Source organism: Oncorhynchus nerka, linkage group LG14 (assembly GCF_034236695.1).
Source record: "Oncorhynchus nerka isolate Pitt River linkage group LG14, Oner_Uvic_2.0, whole genome shotgun sequence".
Classification (NCBI taxonomy): Eukaryota; Metazoa; Chordata; class Actinopteri; order Salmoniformes; family Salmonidae; genus Oncorhynchus; species Oncorhynchus nerka.
The window spans coordinates 47,162,264-47,188,557 of record NC_088409.1 but is presented as its reverse complement, the minus strand read 5'-3'; the positions used below and the strand labels follow the sequence as shown (position 1 = coordinate 47,188,557).

The following is a 26,294-nucleotide window of genomic DNA, read 5'->3' as shown; positions in this document are numbered from 1 at the left end:
AAGAGAAGAAGTCCGTACTGCCCTGCCTACTTCACTGTTGCTCCAAGCAGAGGAAACTGCAGTTCTGAAATAATCAAAAAGCGTGAAGACTTCTGCCTGAAGCCCATACACGCCGCAGCGTACATGTTGGACCACAAGTATGCTGGCAAGATCATCCTGTCTGGTACAGAGGTCAACAAGGCCTATGGTGTCATCACTACCATGTCTCGCCACCTTGGCCTGGATGAGGGCAAGGTTCTTGGCAGTCTGGCGAAGTACACTTCCATGCAAGGGCTTTGGGATGGAGATGCAATATGGCAGTCGTGCCAACATATCTCATCAGCCACCTGGTGGAAGGGACTTTGTGGATCTGAGACTCTTTCCCCTGTTGCCTCCATCATCCTCCAAGTCCCACCAACATCAGCCGCCTCAGAGTGCAACTGGTCCTTGTTTGGGAACACACACACCAAAGCGCGCAACAGGCTGACCAATACAAGGGTTGAAAAATTGGTGGCCATCAGGGAAAATGTTAGGCTTTTTGAGCCTGATAACGAGCCATCCTCAACAAGGTTGGAAAGTAACAGTGAAGATGAGGACTGATGTTCAAGAGGTGGACATTGAGGAGGTCCGGGGAGAAGACATGGAAGCCTGAGAGGAAGACAACAAAGCTTTAGTTTCTAGACTATCATTTTACAGATGTATGTTGAAAACGTTTTTGGGAGATGCGATGGATCATTGGGGATCATTCAATATTCCCTTTCTTTTGTGTTTCAGTGAAATCATCCCATGTGAAGAATCAACTCATTTAATTAAAGTTCAATTCGTAACAAAAAAAATGGTTTTATTTCTATTGGAAGGATTTAATCATTTGCAATTATGTCTACTTATGATAAGGTAAAAGGTTAATGTTTCTGTCTCCATATGATATGGTAAATATATCCAATGCAAAAAACATCTACATTTAAAAGGAATTAATATGAATTTGCATATATTTCCGTTAATTCCCATATATTCCCGTTAATTCCCACAGAAAGTTTCCACCTCTGAATATTGCCCAAATATTCCCAACCCTAGTGCCGAGTACTGTGATTGAACCCGCGACCCTCGGTGCTCGCTAGCAAGTCGCAAGCCTACTTGATGGTAATAGCGCTCACCATTGCCCCTATTGGATGGTTTTGAAAGCATCTCCCGACGTCATGGGGACCAGGACGAATGTCAAATATCGCCTTGGATCTGGAGTGACCTGGCTGGTGTGTGCATGCATGTACATAACAGAGAGTGTGTGCCAAGAGAGAGATACTGTATAAGGTGTTTATAATCAGACATCATAAATCTATCCAGATTGTATCATCTGTGCTCTCATTGTGTGCATCACTCTCTGTCTCTCTCAAATTACACAATTCCCCTTAGCCAAAAGAGAGGATAAAATATGAATCAGGATGGTCTAGGATGGTTTCCAGTCTTGCACCCTCAGACTACCAACCCGCAACACGGACGCACACACACAAACACACACACTCACGCGCACACACTCACGCACAAACTCACACACACAATCAAGAGTTACCAGTCTCCTTTCTGTGCTAAGCTTTTACACACAAAGTCATGGACATACCCTCTCACACACAGAGACAGCCATATCCCTCTTATTTCCCAACTTGAGTGTTTCTCTCCCTCTTCTGCTAAGGCCTGTGTGTACTGACAGCACTGTGAGTGTCTGTACATCTCTCCACAGATGTTGGCACACATGTCAGTGTCACGTTTGTAGAAATCAATAACTAAACAGATATTATCCAATTGACTTTATCTCCTTTAAGAGTGATGACTATCGTAACACTGTAATGTGATTGTGTGATCTTCAGCGGACACCAGGGTCGTGTTCATTAGGGAAGGCAACGGAAAATGTAATACAACGTTTCGCAACAGAAACTTAAAATGAGTCCCTCCCTGTTTCAGACATTTTCATTAATTTGATGCCTAATGAATACAACCCAGTCATTCCAAAATGTCAACCAAACAGCCCAAACTCAATCAGTAGTCTTCACTCTCCCTCTTCTCCTCCCCCTCTCCCTCTCCTCCTGTCTCTTTCTATTTCCCCCTTTTCTTCTCTCCACTCTGTCTGATTTGGCTGATTTCTGTCAAGCAGCTAGCTAGCGGTTGACCCTATGCCCTCTTGGTCCGCTTGATACCTAAAGACACATTATAAATAACAGTCTGGTCACTTCAGATTAGACCGTCAGACTGACGCACTCGCTCTGACCTGCCTCACAATCCCTTGGCCTCTGACTGCCTGCAGCTTACACACACACACACACACACACACTGACACACACTGTGCGACACACACACACATATACCCTAAGTAGCACATAGAACAACACCCATTCAGAGACCCCCCCGCCACACACACACACACACACTCCTTTGAACCTCCTTGAACTAAATGAATATAGTAGCACCTGCAGGCATTACACACACAAGCACAGTTAAAACACACCGTTATAGACATTAGGAAGTCAGCGGCAAGGCTGCGCACCATTTTCTGCAGTGACACGCTGTCACACCAATCAGAGGGGCCAAACACACACGTCTATAGAATGAGACAAACCCTCCCCCTGCAGTATCCCCCACAAAGACACAGCACCACCACTCACTGTTGACCCTGTGTTGTGTGTTCTCAGCATCATGTGTGTGTATGTCCTGCATGTGCTTGCCCTCATACGTGCGCGTGTGTGTGTTCGTTTCTATGCCTGTGTGTGTTTCCGTACGTGCGTGTGCGTGGCCAACACCACAAAGCCCATGCACTACAGTCACCTCCTCGAATGAGATGATTAGGTTCAGGCCAGGGCCTCAGATTCCAGCCTTCCTAGAAGTCAGAGGAGCAGGTATTTATAGTCAGCAGTTGTGTGTTGCCAGCACTGTCTAGGACCAAGAGGGAATCCGGTGTCCATTCCAGACCAAGAGAGAGAGGAACTGGAAGCTTAAAAGACTACCTGCTTTTGGACCAGATTAGAACTACTACATACAGACCTCTCTTAATAGCCGTCTGCCTGTGCCTCTCCGTTTAGCCGACCCCTCCCCCTCTCATCCTCCTCCGCAAACCATACCATTTCATTTAATTTCATCAGCGGCTTACCAATATTTGTCTTTTATCTTTTTTTTCCTTCTCCCGCAAACAAAACAAATAGCAAACTTGTTCCCACATCAAATGCTTTCGCCTTTTGATTGAAATGGGAATGCAGCGTATGATGCAAGAAATCTTATCCAACTCTCACACACTCCTTACGAATAATTAGGGAGCCTACAAACGTCTACAAACAACTGACTCATAATTTGGACTGTGCTGCGAGTCTGCGACAGTATTCGCATCAAAAGCAGTTGGCCAACAACTGGACGTTAAAGCCCTTGCACAGTCCATCATTTAAAGTGATTATTGACTATACCATACGTTTTTATTACATACGAACGGCTGCTGTACGGACGATGGGGTTGTGTCGCGTTAAACACTGTCTCCTCAGGCCTGAGTACGCGAGTGCTTCCTCTAAGTGTATGTTTTCATTACCTACCACGTCTCTCAATGAAACCAGGCCAAGGCTATTACTGCAATTATGCCTTGCTTTAAAACAACTTTCCTAAACACCTTCATTACCTGGGACGGACCGCGCCTCTCGCCGTTCATAATAAAGCTGTGTTCATAATAACCCTGGTCCTCAGACTTTCTCAGTCTTCCAGGGAGTCAAACCCCCTAATTTGCCCGTTTCGTAACTGTCGGGCTCGCTGACTGGGTGACACTAGTGCTAAAGATAAAGCTGGGCTGTCGCTTAGCGGTTAAAGTCTGTTAGCTATGTCAATATGTTACTATTCCCTCTGCTAAAATGTACTGGAATGGAGCCCTAGGACAAGTGAACTGGAACAACGTCTGGCAAATATTGTATATCTAATAAGGTGAAAGAAGTATCATACAAACTCATTGATAGAATCGACCCTGTAAATACCTTTATTATACAGAGGTTTAAAATAGCTATTGATAACAAATGTGTATTTTGTGGTTGTGACCCAGAGACTCTTGACCAATTATTTTGGGACTGTTCTTATGTCAGAAGATTTGTGTGAGTTAGAAGATTTTATTTTCAAGTAAACAACTATTCCTGTTAATTGGAAAGATTCTGATATTACGTTTGAATTTTGATCCAAATGATATGGACCCTGATTTAACTTTCATTGTTCATTTGTTAATCTTTCATGGAAGATTCTTTGTCCATAAAAGGAAGTGGGCAGAGACCAAACCCCTCTTCACATGATTTAAGATAGAATTGAAATATTATTTTGAAATAATCAGTAAATGTAAAAACAAAAAAGCAATGCACACCATAAAAGTATGTAACAAATTGAAAATGAATATTGATATGTAATACCCCTTGTTAGGTTTATGTACTCTTGTTTGTATATTTCAGTATTTTTTTGTTTGTATTCGTTGTGTATTTGTTGTGTACATAATAAACTAAATGTCTGTTAGTAGTGCCACTGCCGTCGAGGTACAGGGCGGGGATAACAAGGGCTAAGCCACCTGCACACACACCTTAGCAGCGCTCACTTAAATGGGCTGGACTTAAAGAGTTAAGAGTTAGTCAGGCGCTTGGTGATTAAGGCTAAGCAGACTAAAGGACTGAACTCGACATACTCCTCAACTCGTGACTACCTAAGTGTACCCTGCTCCCTATGTAGTGCACCACTTTTGACCAGGGCCCTTGTGGGATTGGGCGCCATTTGGGACACACCCAAAGGCCTCTTTTAGAACCAGACTACAACAGGTGTTTATGTGAAGACGACCGAACTCCACAAAGAGAGACATACAGATCATAAAGACAGTCGGGTTTAAATGGAAAAGAAACACTTAAAACCCCAGGCCTCCAAGCATTTCTCACATGTACACCAATAAAGTGTTGGTTCATTACTCTGAGCCTGGTTGTGAAAGACGAAACTGACACTTGCCAAGCATGAAATACCTGGTAGGTGATGAACTGACATGTGCGATTTTCACTCTTTTATGGGGTGTTATTAGTGTAGTTCTGAATCCCACGTGTTCTGGTGTTGATTACTAGCTGTGGTCCTTTCAAAGCTGCTTTTTTGGGCTCGTGTTCAAGGCTAGCTTTGTTGAACATTGCAATGTCATGAATAGAGCCCACATTATTACTGATTCTACATGTCAGAGAGGCATGTTAGTTCTAGGTAAGATCGGAACGCTCCACGGCGTTGTGCCCTGCTTAGCCCGCCCCTTGTTAAACCCTCACCTAACCATGTCCATTCACAATAAGTAGTGAGCAATCAAACTAGCCCTGATGATTTTCTCATATGTTTTGGAGGATCTCGCCGTTAAATTGTGAGGGTAAAACCATCACAACATAGCCTACATGTACAGTGGATGTTTTTTTTATGTATATACTGTATACACCTGTCCTATTCATATGCTGGCCATAATGGGGCGGCAGGTAGCCTAGTGGTTAGAGTGATGGACTAGTCATTGAAAGTAAGAATTTGTTCTTAACTGACCTGCCTTGTTAAATAAAGGTAAAAAAAGTATTATAATAATAATAATATGTCTATACACGCCATCATATACATATACACTGAGTGTACAAAACGTTAGGAACACCTTCCTAATATTGATTGCACCTTTTTTTGCCCTCAGAACAGCCTCAATTCATCAGGGCATGGACTCTACAAGGTGTCGAAAGTGTTCCACAGGGATGCTGGCCCATGTTGACTCCAATGCTTCCCACAGTTGTATGAAGTTGGCTGGATGTTATTTGGGTGGTGGATCCTTCTTGATATACACACAGGAAACTATTGAGTGTGAAAAACCCAGCAGCATTGCAGTTCTTGACACACTCGGTGCTAATATAACTACTGCCATACCCCGTTCAAAGGCACTTAAATATTTTGCCTTGCCCATTCACTCTCTGAATGGCACACATACACAATCCATGTCTCAATTGTCTCAAGGCTTAAAAATCCTTCTTTAACCTGTCTCCTCATCTTCATCTACAGGTGATATCAATAAGGGATCATAGCTTCACATGGATTCACCTAGTCTGTCTATGTCATGGAAAGAGCAGGAGTTCTTAATGTTTTGTAAACTCAGTGTATATTCCGGACTCTGACATTGTTCGTCCTGATATTTCTTATTTTTTTGGATTGTTAGGTATTACTTCACTGTGGGAGTTGGAAACACAAGCATTTGGCTGCACCTGCAAAATATGTGTGCACGACCAATAAATATTGATTTGATACGATCACACAGACAGAAAAAGAGACCATGACAGTAGCTTTCAAAACAGCCTCTTAGGAGGGAACCAACAGGAATGACTGACAGCGAAGAGGGGAGGGATACTACAGTCAATCCCACTGCATGCACGACAACGGTTCAAACTGCTGTGAATTTCACAAAGGTTCTAAAAGGGTTCTTCTGATCTACAGGGACGAGGGTTCTACATGGAACCTTTTGGAACCTTTTTCATACAAAACCTTGTGTCTATGAAAGAAAGGATTCCAAAAGTGTTCTTCATTGGGTGAAAACGTTCTATCTGGAACCATAAAGGGTTCTTCTACCTGGACAAGTGTTGTGGTGTGGGTTTATAAAACTCTCCCACCTGTGACCTCATCATGTCTGGGCCTCAAGATCTCCTCTCTGAGAGGTACAATATCAACAGCCACACACTTGTGCCTCTAACTTTCCTTGTTACTTTGGGATTTTATGTTCTTAACATTAGCTTGTGTTAATGAACAACAGCGATGGGAGTGAGACGGCATAATAATGAGGCTGATACAGTAAAATGGGCAGACATCCCGGAGAGGCTGCTCTAGGCTGCTGGCGAGACAGGTGGAAGTCTGTGTGTGTGCGTGTGTGTGTGTGTGTGTGTGTGTGTGTGTGTGTGTGTGAGAGAGTGTGTGTCTGGAGAAAAGCCCCTTTTGAATAGCCTAACCCCTGGGCACAGACGTCAATTCAACATCTATTCCATGTTGGTTCTATGTAATTTAATTGAAATGACATGGAAACAACATTGATTCAACCAAGTGCCCAGTGGGTATTTACACCATTGACAGCTGACCAGCTACAACTCTCTCAAGTGACACCTTAAAAAGAGAGTATAAAGTAGGTGTACAACAAATATTTGAAGTGAAAATAGATTTTTAATTGGCTATATGCCTCTGTCTAGGGCTTATTTCTCTGTCTCACACACATGGAGATAGTGTGAGAGAGAGAGAGAGAGAGAGAGAGAGAGAGAGAGAGAGAGAGAGAGAAAAGGAGAGAGAGAGGAGAGAAACAAAAGGAACCAATATAAAAATGCATGCCATGTGTGCATTTTCATGATCATAGGCTGTGGAATGGGGGCGGTTACTCATTTACTGTATACACGTAGCCAAACCAAAGATGGAATTATGAAGGTATGCACCGTGCTTTTCCAACCTCTACCCAGCTCCATTCCATGTTGTTGTCAATGGTAGGCTACAGTCATTTATTGATCAGTGCCATTGACGCGAGGGATAATTACATGGCACCATTCATGCGTAACGATCCTAAAGTGTAACATGTGGCAATGTAATATACACTACATGTGCAATAATGTAGCCTATAGCCCAGGAATAGCATACCCAATGTTGTTTTGGCTGAGACTTCTGGTGTGTTTAATATCGACATAAAGTATTCAAAATTATTACAATTGTTAGACATGCGCTTACCTTCCATCCAGCTGAACTATTACTGTCGCCCTTATCCTTGAAATAGGGAACATAGCGGACCATCCAATCATAGACCTGTGAAAGCGTGAGTCTTTTTTCAGGGGTGCTTTCAATGGCTCGTGTGATAAGGTCCGCGTACGACTGGTTACCCCATGCGTTCCGCCGCGAGGATTTGGCTTTGCGCAATTGTCCAGTCACATCAAGTGCCGCGCTGGCCAAGCATGGGTGCGTCGCGCGGATGGGAGCAGGGGCGACTGCTGGATGCTTCAGCTCCGTCGGCGTGCCACCCATTCTCCCCGCTCTGCACGCTGAAACGGCTAGATTGTCATCTGGTTCCACCTTGATGGTGGTCAGTGGAAGACCCCCATTGACCTCCTGCACTTCGGGGAAATCCTCCGGACAAGGCAGTGGCCAAGTGCACGAGCGAGGCCGGCTTTGCGGCTCGAAATCCGAATCGATATCAACCTGATGAGCCAATTCGTCGTCCTCCATCATCAACATTTATCCTCAGTTGTGAAGGAATAAGCGGGTTAGAAAGAAATACAATACCTCCACTATTCCCGTATTGTCTCCAATACTAGGCCTACTTCAAGGCGAAATCCGTCTCGTGACGAGGATATTACAGTCTGATTCAATAAAGTAACGATCAAATCTCTGAGAAGCCGGCTGCTGTGGAGATGGATGATGTTGAATAGCTCGTCTGCAGTGGGCTATCACCGACCCGCATGTAACGATAAGAGTAGCAATAATAGTAACAATAATCGTTCTCCCATTTTACCTGAAATAAAACATGTTCAATTGGGGGAATTGTGAATTGCCTACATCTCCAGCAGCTAGAGTCAATCCAAACGCATGACAGTGTCAGTTCATCCGGCTGCAGCAACAGATGATACCTCATATAACGAGAATAGAGATGCAGAGAGCCGTCGAAAGGATCCGAAAAAACATTAGACAATAATCATTTGAAATCAACAGGATTGTGCAAGACAGCACAGACAAGCGATGATGTGTGATTGTCGCAAATTATTAAATATTACAGTCTTCACGGAATAGGCTGGCAAATGCAAATCCATTCACAGTCACACACAAACGATTCCGAATTCAATTGCAATGATACTTTTTTTTTAAAAATCGGGTCGCATGTGTCTTTTAAAAAAGCGACACACTTCCAGACATTGCACAGTCCAGCATCAGTCTGTTGTTGTCCACTTGATAAATAATTGTAACACACGTATTGCTCGCCTCTAGTATTTCTAACATGTAGTCAGTCTATCTCCAATCTCCTTTTCTTACTCTCAGATCCCCTCACATGTCCTCATTTAATAAAACTCGTTTCGTAAATGTGAACTGATGACGCGCTGACGCTGTGGTGTGGAATAGATGCTGCCATTGGATGGCGCGCACATTACTCCCAGAACATGTTTAGAACACCCCGGCCAGAACTCTCTCACATATCATATCAACCCCATCATAAAGCGGTATGTTGTTGCAACATGAAAAATATGAATAATGTTCTTAATCTCTGGAAAAGCGGCTGCTGCGCGTTTTAATGCGATATTTGGTCTCCAGATTCCAATTAGCCAAACTTTCACTTTTAAGAGAATTTGGTGCAGATATACTCTCTTAATGTCCTTATGATCCGTCTTGGAGAATCAGTTGATAATCTCCTTTTGGCGGCACCGTGTCCAAAAAGACCCACTGATGCTCAAAGCGTCTCTGGTGGTGCACCAGAACAGCGGGAGTGTAGTTTTCTACCACAATTAGATAGATTTAGTTCAGATTAACAGAGATTAGGTAACCCCAGATTCTAATCCGATATGAGTGAAGAAAAAATAAAATAGCTACATGCTGTTCAATTATCTCTGCTCTTTTCCCTCCATCACCGGAAGAAAATGTAGGCGTAGCACATAATTTTCTAAAATCGCTTTTGCCAAGCTTCGATGCGTTACAGCAGCCTGTTTCTTTCTACACTTGCAGAAATGACCGTTGAGGATGTCAGACTCCCAGTGGCAGCCCCTGTTTGACCCGTGTGTGTAACAACCAGATTGCTACATTGACCGAGGGGATTCCGCCCACTGTATGGTGCCGCCTCCTCATGTGTCAAAATTGACAGCTGGGCGGGCGCATTGCTCAGGTGCTTAGACGCGATTGGCTACCGCAGTTCAGACCACGTTGTCCATTGGCTGATTATATGGCCGAAGGGGTTCATTCAGATTAATAATGTAATCAATGTAGTGTCCTTTACTTTGACTGAGAAATTATAATTTTATTGGTGGTAAGTCTGCATCACATATTTGTCATTGACAGTAAAAGGTGAACAAAAGCAAAGAGTAGTCACAGACGTGGTATTTAGACACCATGTTAGTCTAACTCAAAACATATGGGTCAGTGGTTTTCGAAAAACAGACACGAGCCCTATAAACTACATAAAACTAGAAAAGTAAAAATAGACATAGGGGGCTGCCTAACCCATAATGCCTTTTTTTAACCACACAGGAATGGAAAACATATACCCAAACGCTGACCTATACTGTACTTTCCACCAAATAAATAAAACTTGCTTTACAATCCTATTACACAGTTATTACACACATGGAGACATCTAATTTACTGTACATGGGTTGCTCACTAATACAGTGTTCAAAAGAATACAGGGTAGATTCAGGATCAGGGCAGTGACTTTTAAATATTTGTTTTTCATTCGTGAGGAATAAAATGTAATCTTCCATCTTGAAAGTGTTTGGGGTGGACCCTTAGACTGCATGTTGGCTTGCTGCCCATTGTCTAGTGAAGTAACCAAGCCAGGATCAGGTGAGCGGTTGGGCAATGTCGTGGCCATTACGGAATGTCTGCACGCACCAGTTATGAGATAGGTAGGCCTACACTACTAACCCACAGTCATTGCCACACACACACACAGACCTTACTTCACATTGCATTATTTGTTCTGCGAATGGGCTTGTCAATGTTCTACATTATTTTACCCATGATTGAAGTTTTTGGCTGAAGCTTTTGTTCTGAGGACAATACTAGATGGTGGATCGAATAGCATTGTTTAGTTGAGGGACTGACAGCACACACACAAACAACAATGGGCGCTCACATATTCCTTGAGTGATATAAGTGGCCACAAAGATCCCAACCAGAAAAACATCTATTTAAATAACAAGCTGAGATTGTCTACCAAGTCCCCACCCATTACACCTACTACAGTAAGTACAGTTAAAGTTGCACAATATGACTACAAAATGCAGTAGTCTCAGTTGTGAAATTGTACATGTCAAATATAGCACATGCGTGAGGTGGAAGAATGTGTCATGGTATGACCAATAAATATATCGCTTGAGATACCCTTCACAGAACAACGCAAACTGGCTCTAACCAGAATAGAAAGATGAGTGGGAGGCCCCGGTGCACAACTGAGCAAGAGGACAAGTACATTAGAGGGTCTAGTTTGAGAAACAGACACCTCACAAGTCCTTAACTGGCAGCTTCATTAAATAGTACCCGCAAAACACCTGTCTCAACGTCAACAGTGAAGAGGCGACTCCGGGATGCTGGCCTTCTAGACAGAGTTGCAAAGAAAAAGCCATATCTCAGACTGGCCAATAAAAAGAAAAGATTAAGATGGGCTAAAGAACACAGACACTGGACAGAGAAACTCTACATAGGCCAGCATCCCAATGTTGAAGTTGAGACTGGTGTTTTGAGGGTACTATTTAGTGAAGCTGCTTGTTGAGGACTTGTGAGGCATCTGTTTCTCAAACTAGACACTCTAATGTACTTGTCCTCTTGCTCAAGTGTGCACTGGGGCCTCCCACTCCTCTTTCTATTCTGGTTAGGGCCAGTTTGCGCTGTTCTGTGAAGGGAGTAGTACACAGCGTTGTATGAGATCTTCAGTTTCTTGGCAATTTCTCAAATGGAATAGCCTTCATTACTCAGAACAAGAATAGACTGACGAGTTTCAGAAGAAAGTCCTTTGTTTCTGGATATTTTGAGCCAGATACTCATCTAGTCTAAAGAAGGCCAGTTTTATTGCTTCTTTAATCAGAACAACAGTTTTCAGCTGTGCTAACATAATTGCAAAAGGGTTTTCTAATAATCAAATAACCTTTAAAAATGAGAAACTTGGATTAGCTAACACAACGTGCCATTGGAACACAGGAGTGATGGTTGCTGATAATGGACCTCTGTACTGCTAATTATTCCAAAAACAATCAGCCGTTTCCAGCTACAATAGTCATTTACTACATTAACAATGTCCACACTGTAATTCTGATCAATTTTATGTTATTTTCATGGACAAAAAATGTACTTTTCTTTCAAAAACAAGGACATTTCTAAGCGACCCCAAACTTTTGAACGGTTGTATACTTCCATAAATATTTTGAGATGGTACTGGTCTACCTTCAGATGAGTCTTGTGGGCATCCTAGAGGAAATCAACCAACGCGTTCGTGAGAGTCTCACCTTTCAATAGAGGGGTCATATTAGTGTTTAGGCCAAACCGTTCAGACACTACAGATGTTTTTGTGAGAAGACCGATTTTCAGGATGTCTCCTGGTCTGACAAATACCACACTAGCTCTGCCACCTTTCACAGTAGATGATGAAGGCAGACATCAACAGATGTGGTTGATTGAGATGTAGCTCATACAACAACAAAAAATATACTGTATCTCTAGCTTAACAGACAGTTTTTTATTACTATGCTAGTTAGAGTTTTGCAGGGCGCTCTTCACACTCTTCAGAGACACTGAAAAGTTACAATTTCCAAGCTATGGAGTTTCGGCCAGCATTGCATCATAACATGTCTCGGGAACAAGAACTTCTACTGAGAACATATAAAAAAATAACTAATCAGATGTGATGAGACAGTGGACCCAATCCAGAGGCTTGGAAGAGAACCACACCTCAGGAGGGAGAAGAGGGGAGGCGAGGAATAGGTGGAGAGACAGAGGGAGGCCTTGTCACTGTCAGGAGACGTAACCTAGCGCCGAGAGTGTGTGTACGGCCCGTCCAGGCAGGCAGGCTGCTTTACACTGGTCCCCATACCAGACATTCCGAGGCAGGAGGGCTGGCTTAAGGCGCTCTCTGTGGCTGATCTTCCAAAAGCCCTTCACCACAGCGAACCACTTCAGCCACAAGCGGGGCAGCCGCAGGCTGGGCTAAGAGCTGCTCCACAACAGCACAAGTTGCGCCTGTAAATTGGCACACCGAAAAAGCACTCAGTGGAATTTCATTCACCTACAAAAAAGAAAGGGTTCCCTCCCACTTCCCCACAGCCTAGACCCACCCATCATTCCCCTCCCACCTCCAGTAACCTCACATCTTTACTTAAGTAGGCCATGTACCCATGTCGCTCTGGTGGTACTGGGATGAGTGGAAGACGAAGTTGGAGGAGCCACAAGGAGGCCCTAGGGAGACCGATGTCCGTCCTGGGAAAACGCCTCCATCCTCTTCAGTCACAGTTCGCCTCCCTCACCAAGCATATGGGTTCCCAATAACACAGGAAGGAGAGGCTCCTTTCCAATTATCAAGAATGTTCCTGAGTAGGCAAGTCTGGATTTCACCCCCTCCGTGGCACCAGCCCAACTTGGGCTGACTTAAATACTTCCTGCCCTGGGCAAAGAGTCAGGCTTATCGTGGCACAGATCTTGGCACGGGCCCTACCTGGTATGAACACAATGTTCAGAGGCACAAAGATGAGTGGATCCAAGAGGCTATAATTACGACGGAATGCAGCGGAGTGGGATAAAAGTGGTGCGCAGGTAACAGTTTCTTTCCTCTGTTGTTTCGAGGGCTCTGATAGTGAGAGGTTTAACTAATACGATACTGGCCTGCTTAATCCTATTTACAAGTTAAACAATGTCTGGATGATAAAAATCTCCTTGACAATTCTCCTGTACTAGGCTGTTTCTTTGGGTGGCAGAAGATGGTAAGGTGGCATAGATGTGTGTTCTGGTTGTCAAATACATGAACATGACATTGGGGAATACACATTGATTTCCCACTTATTAGAGCCATGGCGGGTGAGATGAGGAGTGGGAAGGTCAGGGTTATGTCCATGACCCTCTACAATGGGCATATAAGTACATTATCTGCATTACATTATCCTGACAATCCTCAATTAATACGATTCATATTTCTTAATAGGGGTAGTCTATGAGATGTCCATAACCTTCTGCTGAGCCAAAGATCGCTATATGCTTTACTACTGACTGCACATGATGAACATTACTATTGACTGTGTGCAACCCAAGAGGTCATGTTACTGCATTTACCTCATTGTTTAATCTGGTTTTTAGGAGGAGCTCTGAGCTCTATTTTCTAAGAAACTGAGGCACCATCGCTTGGCCTCTGCCTCCGGCAGTGAGTTGAATCACTCACTCGCACAAGAAGAAACCATTGGTTGGCTGGATCCACAATGGCTGAGAGGGCCCGATGCCAAGCAGCTGATTAGCCTGGCTGGGTTCCTCAGGCAGCACGGAGGAGAGGTACACAGGGCGGGGGGGTGGGGGGGGGCTCATGACCAGAGATCAGGCTACTAAACACAAGTTTAAGTGGAATAAAGCCAGCAGAATGTTGTGTATGATGGGCTGGACATAAACAGCCCTGGGCAAAAGGCATCTGCTTCTTTAATATATAATTCACTTTACAGGCAGCAAGAAACATCAGACTCAGTCCTTGTCCTTCGGGCCATGAGTCTGGTTTTGGTTGTTGGTCAAAGTGGTAAGAAGAGCGCTGTCTCTATCTTGTACTTTCATTGATAAATCAGCCACTATGGAATTCTGTGCACAGAAAAGGGCTGTATTTGAATCATTACAAGCAGACTTAATGGCAATGGGACAGACATGTTGTAAGGCAGGCCGAAGGTGAGGGCAGGTGAGCCCATGATGAAATAAAGTAGTCCTCTCTACCAATGAGCAAGACCTCGCCAACCAAATCATTGCAGTGGTGACTAGCTGGCACAACCACAAAGTTATACAATCAGATTTGAAACCTAACCTTAACCACACTGCTAGTAAGCCTAATGCCTGAACTTAAATTCATTTTTACGAGACTATTTAGACTTTGCAGCTGGCCCATCTAGCCAAAATCGCTCAGTTCTGATTTATGACAATAAACGTCAAACTGTTCACCAAGCCTGACATGCTAATAAGTCAAGGAGAGATAGCCACCTGCTTCCCAGCCCCTCCTTTCAGACACAGTCGCCTCTTAACACACCAGGATCACTTGACATTGAACTGCCAGCTCAGTCAATGCAGGGATACTGCGAGATTTCACAATTTAGGTCATTATTCTACTTACCTACTTTTCCATTACCTGTCTCAATGGCACTGGCCGTGCGCTCACAGACACCCTGCTGGGACAAATACAACTTTGCAATCTCTATACGACATCGGAGAATGAATAAGGAAGTGGATAGAATCGTATTTCTTATGTTCAGTAAAAGTAACACATTTATAAAATATCGATGACGACAGTATGTTTAGCTTTGTAAGATTATACATGACCAACCACCCAGCTTTGGAGTAGTTCCCCAAAGCTCGCTACTGTACCGGGAGACTAAAAATGGAATCCATTTGTTCGTCTGACTCGTTCGTCTGACTATGGGTAAGTATGAAAACAAAATCTCGCAGTATACCTTTGAGCATTGGGCATGATGTGCACTTGCAGCTACAGTGCATTCGGGAAGTATTTCGACCCCATTGACTTTTTCTACAAATTGTTATGTTATAGCCTCATTTTAAAATGGATTAAATTGCCCCCCCCCCCACCCCCATCAACGAACACACACACACATAATGACAAAGCAAAAAAAATCAGAATGAAATATCACATTTACATACAGTACCAGTCAAAAGCTTGGACACACCTACTCATTCAAGGGTTTTTCTTTATTTTTACTTTTTTCTACATTATAGAATAATAATGAAGACATTAACACTATGAAATAACACTTATGGAATCATGTAGTAACCAAAAAAGTGTTAAACAAATGAAAATATACACTGCTCAAAAAATAAAGTGAACACTTTACTCCAAGTCAATCACACTTCTGTGAAATCAAACTGTCCACTTAGGAAGCAACACTGATTGACAATACATTTCACATGCTGTTGTGCAAATGGAATAGACAACAGGTGGAAATTATAGGCAATTAGCAAGACACCCCAATAAAGGAGTGGTTTTGCAGGTGGTGACCAAAGACCACTTCTCAGTTCCTATGCTTCCTGGCTGATGCTTTGGTCACTTTTGAATGCTGGCGGTGCTTTCACTCTAGTGGTAGCATGAGACGAAGTTTACAACCCACACAAGTGGCTCAGGTAGTGCAGCTCCTCCAGGATGGCACATCAATGCGAGCTGTGGCAAGAAGGTTTGCTGTGTCTGTCAGCGTAGTGTCCAGAGCATGGAGGCGCTACCAGGAGACAGGCCAGTACATCAGGAGACGTGGAGGAGGCCGTAGGAGGGCAACAACCCAGCAGCAGGACCGCTACCTCCGCTTTTGTGCAAGGAGGAGCAGGAGGAGCACTGCCAGAACCCTGCAAAATGACCTCCAACAGGCCACAAATGTGCATGTGTCTGCTCAAACGGTCAGAAACAGACTCCATGAGGGTGGTATGAGGGCCCGACATCCACAGGTGGGGGTTGTACTTTCAGCCCAACACCGTGCAGGACGTTTGGCATTTGCCAGAGAACACCAAGATTGGCAAATTCGCTACTGGCGCCCTGTGCTCTTCACAGATGAAAGCAAGTTCACACTGAGCACATGTGACAGACGCGACAGTCTGGAGACGCCGTGGAGAACGTTCTGCTGCCTGCAACATCCTCCAGCATGACCGGTTTGGCTTTGGGTCAGTCATGGTGTGGGGTGGCATTTCTTTGGGGGGCCGCACAGCCCTCCATGTGCTCGCCAGAGGTAGTCTGACTGCCATTAAGTACCGAGATGAGATCCTCAGACCCCTTGTGAGACCATATGCTGGTGCGGTTGGCCCTGGGTTCCTCCTAATGCAAGACAATGCTAGACTTCATGTAGCTGGAGTGTGTCAGCAGATCCTGCAAGAGGAAGGCATTGATGCTATGGACTGGCCCGCCCGTTCCCAAGACCTGAATCCAATTGAGCACATCTGGGACATCATGTCTCGCTCCATCCACCAACGCCACGTTGCACCACAGACTGTCCAGGAGTTGGCGGATGCTTTAGTCCAGGTCTGGGAGGAGATCCCTTAGGAGACCATCCACCACCTCGTCAGGAGCATGCCCAGGAGTTGTAGGGAGGTCAATACAGGCACGTGGAGGCCACACACACTACTGAGCCTCATTTTGACTTGTTTTAAGGACATTACATCAAAGTTGGATCAGCCTGTAGTGTGGTTTTCCACTTTAATTTTGAGTGTGATTCCAAATCCAGACCTCCATGGGTTGATAAATTTGATTTCCATTGATAATTTTTGTGTGATTTTGTTGTCAGCACATTTAACTGTGTAAAGAAAAAAGTATTTAATATAAATATTTCATTCATTCAGATCTAAGATGTGTTATTTTAGTGTTCCCTTTATTTTTTTGAGCAGTGTATTTTATATTTTATATTCCTCAAAGTAGACACCCTTTGCCTTGATGACAGCTTTCCACATCCTTGGCATTCTCTCAACCAGCTTCATTAGGTAGTCACCTGGAATGCATTTCAATTAGCAGGTGTGCCTTGTTTAAAGGTTAATTTGTGGAATTTCTTTCCTTCTTAATGCATTTGAGCCAATCAGTTGTGTTGTGGGTGGTATACAGAAGAAAGCCCTATTTGGAAAAATACCAAGTCCATATTATTGCAAGAACAGCTCAAATAAGCAAAGAGAAACGAAAGTCCATCTTTACTTTAAGACATGAAGGTCAGTCAATGTGAACATTTTCAAAAACTTTGATAAGTTTCTTCAAGTGCAGTCACAAAAAACATCAAGCGCTATGAAGAAACTGGCTTTCATGAGGACCGCCACAGGAAAGGAAGACCCAGAGTTACCTCTGCTGCAGAGGATAAGTTTATTAGAGTTACCAGCTTCAGAAATTGCAGCCCAAATAAATGCTTCATAGAGTTCAAGTAAAAGACACATCTCAACATCAACTGTTCAGAGGAGACTGCATGAATCAGGCCTTCATGGTTGAATTTATGCAAAGAAACCATTACTAAAGGACACCAACAAGAAGAAGAGACTTGCTTGGGCCAAGAAACATGAGCAATGGACATTGGACCGGTGGAAATCTTTCCTTTGGTCTGATGAGTCCAAATGTGATATTTTTGGTTCCAACTGCCATGTCTTTGTGAGACGCAGAGTATGTGAACGGATGATCTCTGCATGTGTAGTTCCCACCGTGAAGCATGGAGGTGGTGGTTTAATGATGCTTTGCTGGTGACACTGTGTGTACAAACTTTTGACTGGTACTGTAAGTATTCAGACCCTTTACTCTGTACTTTGTTTAAGCACCTTTGGCAGCGATTACAGCCTCGAGCCTTCTTGGGTATGACGCTACAAGCTTGGCACACCGGGGAGTTTCTCCCATTCTTCTCTGTAGATCCTCTCAAGCTCTGTCAGGTTGGATAGGGAGTGTCGCTGCACAGCTTTTTTCAGGTCTCTCCAGAGATGTTCGATCGGTTTCAAGTCTGGGCTCTGGCTGGGCCACTCAAGGACATTAGGGAGACTTGTCCCGAAGCCACTCCTGCATTGTCTTGGCTGTATGCTTAGGGTCGTTGTCCTGTTGGAAGGTGAACTTTTGCCCCAGTCTTAGGTCCTGAGTGCTCTGGAGCAGGTTTTCATCAAGGATCTCTCTGCACTTTGCTCCGTTCATCTTTCCCTCGATCCTGACAAGTCTCCCAGTACCTGCCGCTGAAAAACATCCCCACAGCAAGATGCTGCCACCACCATGCTTCACTGAAGCGATGGTGCCAGGTTTCCTCCAGATGTGACGCTTGGCATTCAGGCCAAAGAGTTCAATCCTGGCTTCATCAGACAAGAGAATCTGTTTTTTCATGGTCTGAGAGTCCTTTAGGTGCCTTTTGGCAAACTCCAAGCGGTCAGTCATGTGCCTTTTACTGAGGAGTGGCTTCCGTCTGACCAGTCTACCATAAAGGCTTGATTGGTGGAGTGCTGCAGAGATGGGAGTACCTTCCAGAAGGACAACCATCTCCACAGAGAAGCTCTGATTTTTGCTCTGACATGCACCGTCAACTGTGGGACCTTATATAGACAGGTGTGTGCCTTTCCAAATCATGTCCAATCAATTGAATTTACCACCGGTGCTCTAATCAAGTTGTAGAAATGTCTCAAGGATGATCAATGGAAACAGGATGCACCTGAGCTCAATTTCGAGTCTCATAGCAAAGGGTCTGAAAACTTATGTAAACAATATTTTTATTTTTTAATAAATGTGAAAACATTTCTCAAAACCTTTTTTCACTTTGTCATTCTGGGGTATTGTCTGTAGATTCTGGAAAAACTGTATTTAATCAATTTTAGAATAAGGCTGGAACAAAATGTGGAAATAGTGAAGGGGTCTGAATACTTTCCGAATGCACTGTATATGGGAGGGCATCAGAGGAAAACTGATCTCTAGCCAAGAATGGACATGATGACACAATGGAGACAAGACCATTTTGAAATTATGACTGTAGATTAAACAACCTGAGGCCTCAAGTCTTGTACTCACAAGAGCCTCCCTCCACACAGGTTGCCATTGATGTAGTAATGGGTTAAGATAAATGAGAGGGGAAGGGAAATCAATGCTTTTGTGAGAGGAAGAAAGGGAAAGCTTTCACAGGTATATATATCATTAAGCAATTGAAAAAGCTAATTAGAGTTGTGGGATGAGATGTGCAGATCTCGTGGCTAACTATTACCATGGCAACCACAGCTCATGTGTAGATGATCCGAGGTGCAAATATAACTGGCTCTAACCAGAAAGGCTGTTTTTACAAATAGAGTAGGAGAGCTCCCTAGTGGTAGTCAATGGAAATGGCACCTGTCAACATTTAGAATACAAACATTGGGGAATGTTGCAGATAGAAATGTTATTAATAGAGCTGGAATGATGGGGCGGCAGGATGGGCATTCGGCCAGTAACCTAAAGGTCGCAGGTTTGATTCTCCGAGCCAGTGGGAAATCTGTCGATGTGTCCTTAAGCTAGGCATGCCCAATTGCACCTGTAAGTCGCTCTGGATAAGAGCGTCTGCTAAACGACTTAAATGTTATGATACATTATTCTTCATGTCAGGATATGTTGTGAATATGTAGATTAGAACAAACTGGCCTGTCTGAACATTACACGATGTTGTGTCCTGCTGCAAACCAAGAGGACACTGTTGAGTTGAGAAAAATAGTTTTTTATAAACACTATAGCGCTGTGCATTTCTTAAAACATCTCAAAGACAGAACAAAGCACGACACAAAACGTGTGTTCTAAGAGTTCGGCACTGTGAATAGAAACATTGTTATTTATTGACTCATTCAAAGCCTCATTTGTCACATCAGCCATGTTGGCTATGTCAGAAACCTCCTGTGAAGTCCTTGTCAAACACCACTAACATCCAAATGACAGATGGTCCTTCTCCAAATGTACGAGACACGCATCAAGATTGTGAGATCTAGAGTTCATTTACAGAGACAAAGGACTGTGGGAAAGCGCTTTCTCATAAGAATCATACAAAAATAAGTCCCATGTAAAAGAAAATATGTTTTAATAAAAACTACACTTTGTCCATGACAGCCAACAGAGGCTCATCATAAAACACTCCTTCTTACATGTGTCTCTTGGGGTCAATCTTCTCCAGGTGAACCAGGGGCTTGAGCTGCTCAGCGAAGCTGCGCATGTCCTCTGACATGGTATCCTGGCCCGCAGGGGCCAATACACTGAGCTCCACCAGGTAGGAGAGTGACAGCGGCTCAGTGTTCTCTGTATTCCCGGGGACCAGGATGCGAGACAGTTTACTCACTACCACTTTGAGCACACCTTTGCGGAAAATGTGGCCCTTGGCTATGAACTCGTGGTCCATGCGGAAGCCCATTTCATTGAGGAAGTCGGGCAGGCTGTGCGAGGCGGCCACATCCACACAGTTGCGAACCAGCGCGAGGCGGGACTTATCACCCACCTCCGGCTGGCCCAGGTAGCGCAGGTGCCAGGGCACTGTGGGGTGGGAGAGGGAGCGGCGGGCTCGCAACAGGAACGGGTTGCCCTGCTGGCCCTTCAGGAGGTAGACCAGCTCATGGTCGGCAAATGTCTCGGGTTCCATGTTGTCACAAAGGCCCCGGAGGCGGTGCAATAGGCTTTCGAGGGCCTGGTCCAAGACGCTGCCTGAGTGTGGTGACATGACAGAACGGTGTAAGCAATGTTATATTATCAAGTGTAGCTTGAATCAGTGCAACTTGCCATTTGGACTTTTGAAGAGTGAATTGAAATGCAAATTCAAAAAATGTAAAAGGTCTCATTGAAAATAGACAGCAATTTTCAATTATTGAATCGCAACTAACTGATACAGAGGTGACCAAGCCACAGCACAAGGGCTGGTATGGGTTCTTCAGCTGAACATGCAGTGCATTCGGAAAGTATTCAGACCCCTTGACTTTATGCAGACTTTGTTACGTTACAGCCTTATTCTAAAATTACTACAATACATTTCTTTCCTCAATCTACACACAATACAAAAAATAATGACAAAGCAAAAACAGGTTTATACAAATAAAAAAACAGAAATACCTTATTTACATAAGTTTTCAGAGCCTTTGCTATGAGACTCAAAATTGAGCTCTGGTGCATCCTGTTTCCATTGATCATCTTTGAGATGTTTCTACAACTTGATTGGAGTCCACTTGTGATAAATTAAATTGATTGGACATGATTTGGAAAGGCAGACACCTGTCTATATAAGGTCCCACAGTTGACAGTGCATGGCAGAGCAAAAACCTCTCTGAGACAGGATTGTGTTGAGGCACAGATCTGGGGAAGGGTACAAAAACAAATCTACAACATTGAAGGTCCCCAAGAACACAGTGGCCTCCATCATTCTTAAATCTGGAAGAAGTTTGGAACCACCAAGACTTCCTAGAGCTGGGCAATCGAGGAAGAAGGGCCTTGGTCAGAGACGTGACCAAAAACCAGATGGTCACTCTAACAGAGCTCCAGAGTTCCTCTGTGGAGATGGGAGAACCCGCTTGGCATTTGCCAAAAGGCACCTAAAGGACTCAGACCATGAGAAACAAGATTCTCTGGTCTGATGAAACCAAGAATGAACTCTTTGGCCTGAATGCCAAAGCGTCACGTCTGGAAGAAACCTGGCACCATCCCTACGGGAAAGCATGGTGGTGGCAGCATCATGCTGTGGGGATGTTTTTCAGCAGCAGGGGCTGGGAGACTGCTGAAAACATGCTCCAGAGCACTCAGAACCTCAGACTGGGGCAAAGGTTCACCTTTCAACAGGACAACGACCCTAAGCACACAGCCAAGACAATGCAGGAGTGAATAGGGACAAGTCTCTGAATGTTCTTGAGTGCCCCAGCCAGAGCCCGGACTTGAACCCAATCGAACATCTCTGGAGAGACCTGAAAATAGCTGTGCAGCGATGCTCCCCATCCAACCTGACAGAGGATTTGCAGAGAAGAATGGGAGAAACTCCCCAAATACCAGTGTGGCAAGCTTGTAAAGTCATACCCAGGAAGACAAGGTGCTTGAGCTGTAATCACACGGCCAAAGGTGCTTCAACAAAGTACTGAGTAAAGGGTCTGAATGCTTATGTAAATGTAATATTTTATTTCTTTTTACATTCGCAATACCTATTTTTTTGGTCATTATGTGGTATTGTGTGTAGATTGGTGAGGGGAAAAACGATTTAATACATTTTATAATAAGGCTATAACATAACAAAATGTGGAAAAAAGTGAAGGGGTCTGAATACATTCCGAATGTACTGTATTGACATTGATTATGATCTGGATATATTTTTCAAGACCCCTACAAGATACCCAACCACAGAATACCAAATAGGTACGCCTGCCCTACTGGAGACTCAAGAATCTCGTACGAGGTAAACTCACCTTGCAGCAGGTACTCCATCATGTTAATTGTGCCCCCCGTGATGGGCAGCACTGAGACTGGTGGGGCCTCCATCACTCGTCAGTGTCAGACAGGTAACTAGAGCAAGGGGGAAAATGAAAACACCTCAATCAATTCGTATGACATAGACTAACGTTATGACTATAAACATCATTTCTTAATGATTGCATCTCCAACCTAGCCATATTTCCCGACTGGCTAAGCTATCAGGCTAGTTAGAGCTAGTTTAGACAGACAGTATCTCATTTCATTCAAACAAATAGTTAGCTAGCCAGTTAGCTAGCTAGCCAAATAAGCTACAGAAAAAATGAAACAAGTCACCGATAAGAAAAAGTCACTGAGAAATCAAGCAAAATGCACTTAACTCACCTTATGTTTGGCGGCTTGGACTGCCGAGTACCTGCTTCTTCCTTCGCAAACTGCCACAGCAGCAATTCAAGCTAACTTGCAACCTAGCTAACGTTAGCTCATAGTTACATTGAAACAAGCTAGCTAGGTTGCTAGGCAGGTACAAATAAACGTTTTCAACGTTCACAGTAACAGATTGGCTAGAGTTGAGCCCGTGTGATGGGGGAGGAATAGCTAGCTCGCTATCATACTTCTCATCCAGATCCGCGTTTGCGCATTGTGCAACGATATGCAGCAAGGGGCATTCAAGAACGGAAACGTTCCGAAAGCATCTGAAAACGTTCTGAAAGCAACTCAGCGGATCGATGAGTTCAAAATGTTACATTTCAGCAACTTGTTTACAAGTATGTCACAAATAAAATGTATAGACATATCTGAATACACAGGCGTTATGCTTTTTGATATATAAAGCAGGCTTTCTTCCTTTTATTTTTTTAAATATTGGTTTAAAGGTTAAAAGTACAGAAGTGCGTGACACAGTGCAATACCAATTTAATACAAACAAAAGGTCATGCTAAAATGTGATTATATTACTTTTTGACAGAATATAAAACAAACCAATTCAAAGCATAAAAATCATTCCCAACAACAACAGTATGCCTTTTTGGCATTTTGTGTGCCTGAGCACAAAGGAAGCACTTGATTTAAACTATTTATTACGCCTCTCATCAAAGTAGTGCCATTCTTAGTTCCTAGACCCTGATATGACTGTACACACACTCATTGTCATTTCTGATGACATCTCTCTGTTGGACTCTCCTGATAACCAAGGATGAATAAACAAGTGTAGTTTCTTCCTCCTGTTGAAAGGAGATGCATAGATGTATGTGCATAATACTATATTGATGTGCAACTAAACATCATCAATATCGTTTTATCAAGAATAATAGTAGTAATGTCGGCTAGATAAGATAACTTACAAAGCTGGTCCCCTGGCCACCACAGAGAAGTTGATTGGCAGAAGCTTAAACATTTGAACAAACAGACAAACATTTCCATTAAAACAGATAGGGCCTCAAACTGCATTACCATCTCCAAACAATTGTATTAATCTTGTGATCTCCCCATCTTCAAAGATAACAATACGGTATATTTATCCTACCTGCGATTATTCTCCATTTGAAATGGTATAATTTAAACAGTGCCAGTGCAACAAGGAAAAGGCACACAGCTGCAGAGACTCCAGCTACTGTTGATGCCAGCCATTGATGTTCTCGGTTACCTGGAGGAGTAGACCCATTGTCTGTAAAAGAGGCAACAGTGTTGCGTAGTGTTACTACAGAAAATGCTGTTAGTACAGTATCTGGCAATCCTGTTGATGTTAGAGAACATGTGGAAAGTCAGTGAGATTGGGGTTTAAGAACTACTCCTTTTGGGTCTCACCTATGCTTTTGTTGGTGGTGTTGTTCAGAGCGGAGTCAAGTGCGTAATATGTGCTGGTAATCACATTCTTAGTTACTTCATGCATAAAACCACTGCTTGACACAGTGGTTATTATTGGCATGTGAGATCCTAAATAAAGAGATAGATGGTTAGGGTGAGCTGTAAACTAATTTAGTGTAGACGATCAATCTGCTTGCAAATTATCTCCAATTATAATAGGCTGACTAACCTTTTTCAAGAACAACTGAAGTGGACAATCCATATGTGATCTTGTCATTTTTATACAATCCACATAAGTATATTCCTTGATCCTCCTCTGTAAAAGGGTTGATTACAAGTGAACGATTCCTTAAAACACTCTTTCTATGCCAAAAATCTTTGGAAAGGAGATGTCGGCCACTTTTATCCTCGTGAAAAATCTGGGTGCGGAGCCGACCAACATTGTTTGTACTGTAAAACCAGCTAAAAGATTCTGGATGACTTTCATTACTTATGCAGGGTATCAACAATTTTCTCCCAAGCGGTATGCGAAGAGGACTTGAAGATTCTACAACACATTGATAAAAACAATAAGAAAGTACAATAGCGTTACATGAAAGTACTGGTAATAAAGTGTTTATAAAAGGTTTATATGTAAGGAATGGATGAATAAATTATGGATTGATGATTGAAATAGTTAGCCATTTCTCTTATGCCTATAGAAAACAATAACAACATCATGTTAATTCAGCTTCATCAATCGCCTAAACAAATCACTCAATGCATGTCCTATTTGATTAAACTGATTAGCAGGTTTTCAACGTCCAGAGAGACATTTGAATATTGACATTTCAAATGAGTATTCAAAAACATCTATTTTTAAGTTTCTGTGGTACATCTGTATACTAATTGTTTGGCTGTATAACAGTGTACAATAAGGTTAAATACTGTATAGCCTTTTGAATTTTCAATAAAGGCCCATACATATGTGAGAATTCTAACCCCCAGGTAGTTTCACTCAGCTAAGTATTGAGTGATATTAATGTTTTTGTAAATTTCAGACACTTACCTGATGTTGGAAATGAGGCCCAAACCATAAATACAATAATTATGGCAGAGGTAGCGATCATGATTACAATAAACACTGTTGAAGCAGAGATTAGTCCCTACTTAAGCATTATATTTAAAACCGCCACAAGTAATCTGCTTTAAAATGTGCAGGCTACAGGCCTACGCCAAAACTGACACTTAATGATTATAATTTAAAGCTATAGGAAATTAAGCAGAAGTTACAAATCACAAATCGAACAGTTGACTCAGTAGGAAACAGAGATAAACATTTATCAACACCTCCCACACAGATGTTTCCTCTGAACCAATGGCATAGGCTGTGGTGTAAGTGTCAGTGACACAAAATGGGGTCCTTGACTAATGTGGTCTGGAGCTCCATTTTCCATCAGCGGGTTTGCATGCAGCTTCTTGCAAGGCGTTAACACCAAATGTGAAATCTGATGTGTTAATTGAGAGCATGCCATTAGTCACTAGGGTTATAAGCCTTCATCGGAAATGTTGGTTCCGTTGCGTTGCAATTGCTGTTAGATACAGTGTGTTTCGACCTAGACCGTGGCCTTTATGTTGTTATTCAGAGAGGGATAGCCAATCAAAGGGTTAACAGGAAGTCAACATGTGCTACCTGATTACAGTATATCATCTA

The 26,294-nt window shown here is 43.2% G+C and overlaps 1 protein-coding gene and 1 pseudogene across 5 annotated transcripts; both read right to left on the bottom strand.

The window, feature by feature from the left end:
* The window catches only part of LOC115141240 (forkhead box protein O3-like), a 38,393-nt pseudogene extending 28,681 nt beyond the window's left edge, over nucleotides 1–9,712 (bottom strand).
* A 10,359-nt stretch (nucleotides 9,713–20,071) lies between these two features.
* Nucleotides 20,072–26,201, bottom strand: LOC115141239 (mediator of RNA polymerase II transcription subunit 18-like). Of its 5 annotated transcripts, none has more exons than XM_029679996.2 (6): nucleotides 25,650–25,970; nucleotides 24,831–25,148; nucleotides 24,602–24,730; nucleotides 23,180–24,461; nucleotides 22,792–22,888; nucleotides 20,072–21,055 (listed from the first exon to the last, which is right to left on the bottom strand). In XM_029679996.2, exons 5-6 carry the CDS (start codon nucleotides 22,862–22,864, stop codon nucleotides 20,502–20,504), a joined length of 627 nt encoding a protein of 208 aa, XP_029535856.1. In that variant the 5' UTR covers nucleotides 22,865–22,888; nucleotides 23,180–24,461; nucleotides 24,602–24,730; nucleotides 24,831–25,148; nucleotides 25,650–25,970; the 3' UTR covers nucleotides 20,072–20,501. The 5 variants fall into 5 exon arrangements, 2 of the variants coding, with proteins under 2 accessions (XP_029535856.1, XP_029535857.1); XR_003865344.2 differs by lacking the exons at nucleotides 20,072–21,055; nucleotides 22,792–22,888 and having other exon boundaries at nucleotides 23,694–24,018; nucleotides 24,139–24,182; nucleotides 24,321–24,461; nucleotides 25,650–26,185; XR_010458480.1 differs by lacking the exons at nucleotides 20,072–21,055; nucleotides 22,792–22,888 and having other exon boundaries at nucleotides 23,694–24,018; nucleotides 24,139–24,461; nucleotides 25,650–26,201.
* Nucleotides 26,202–26,294: the final 93 nt, after the last annotated feature.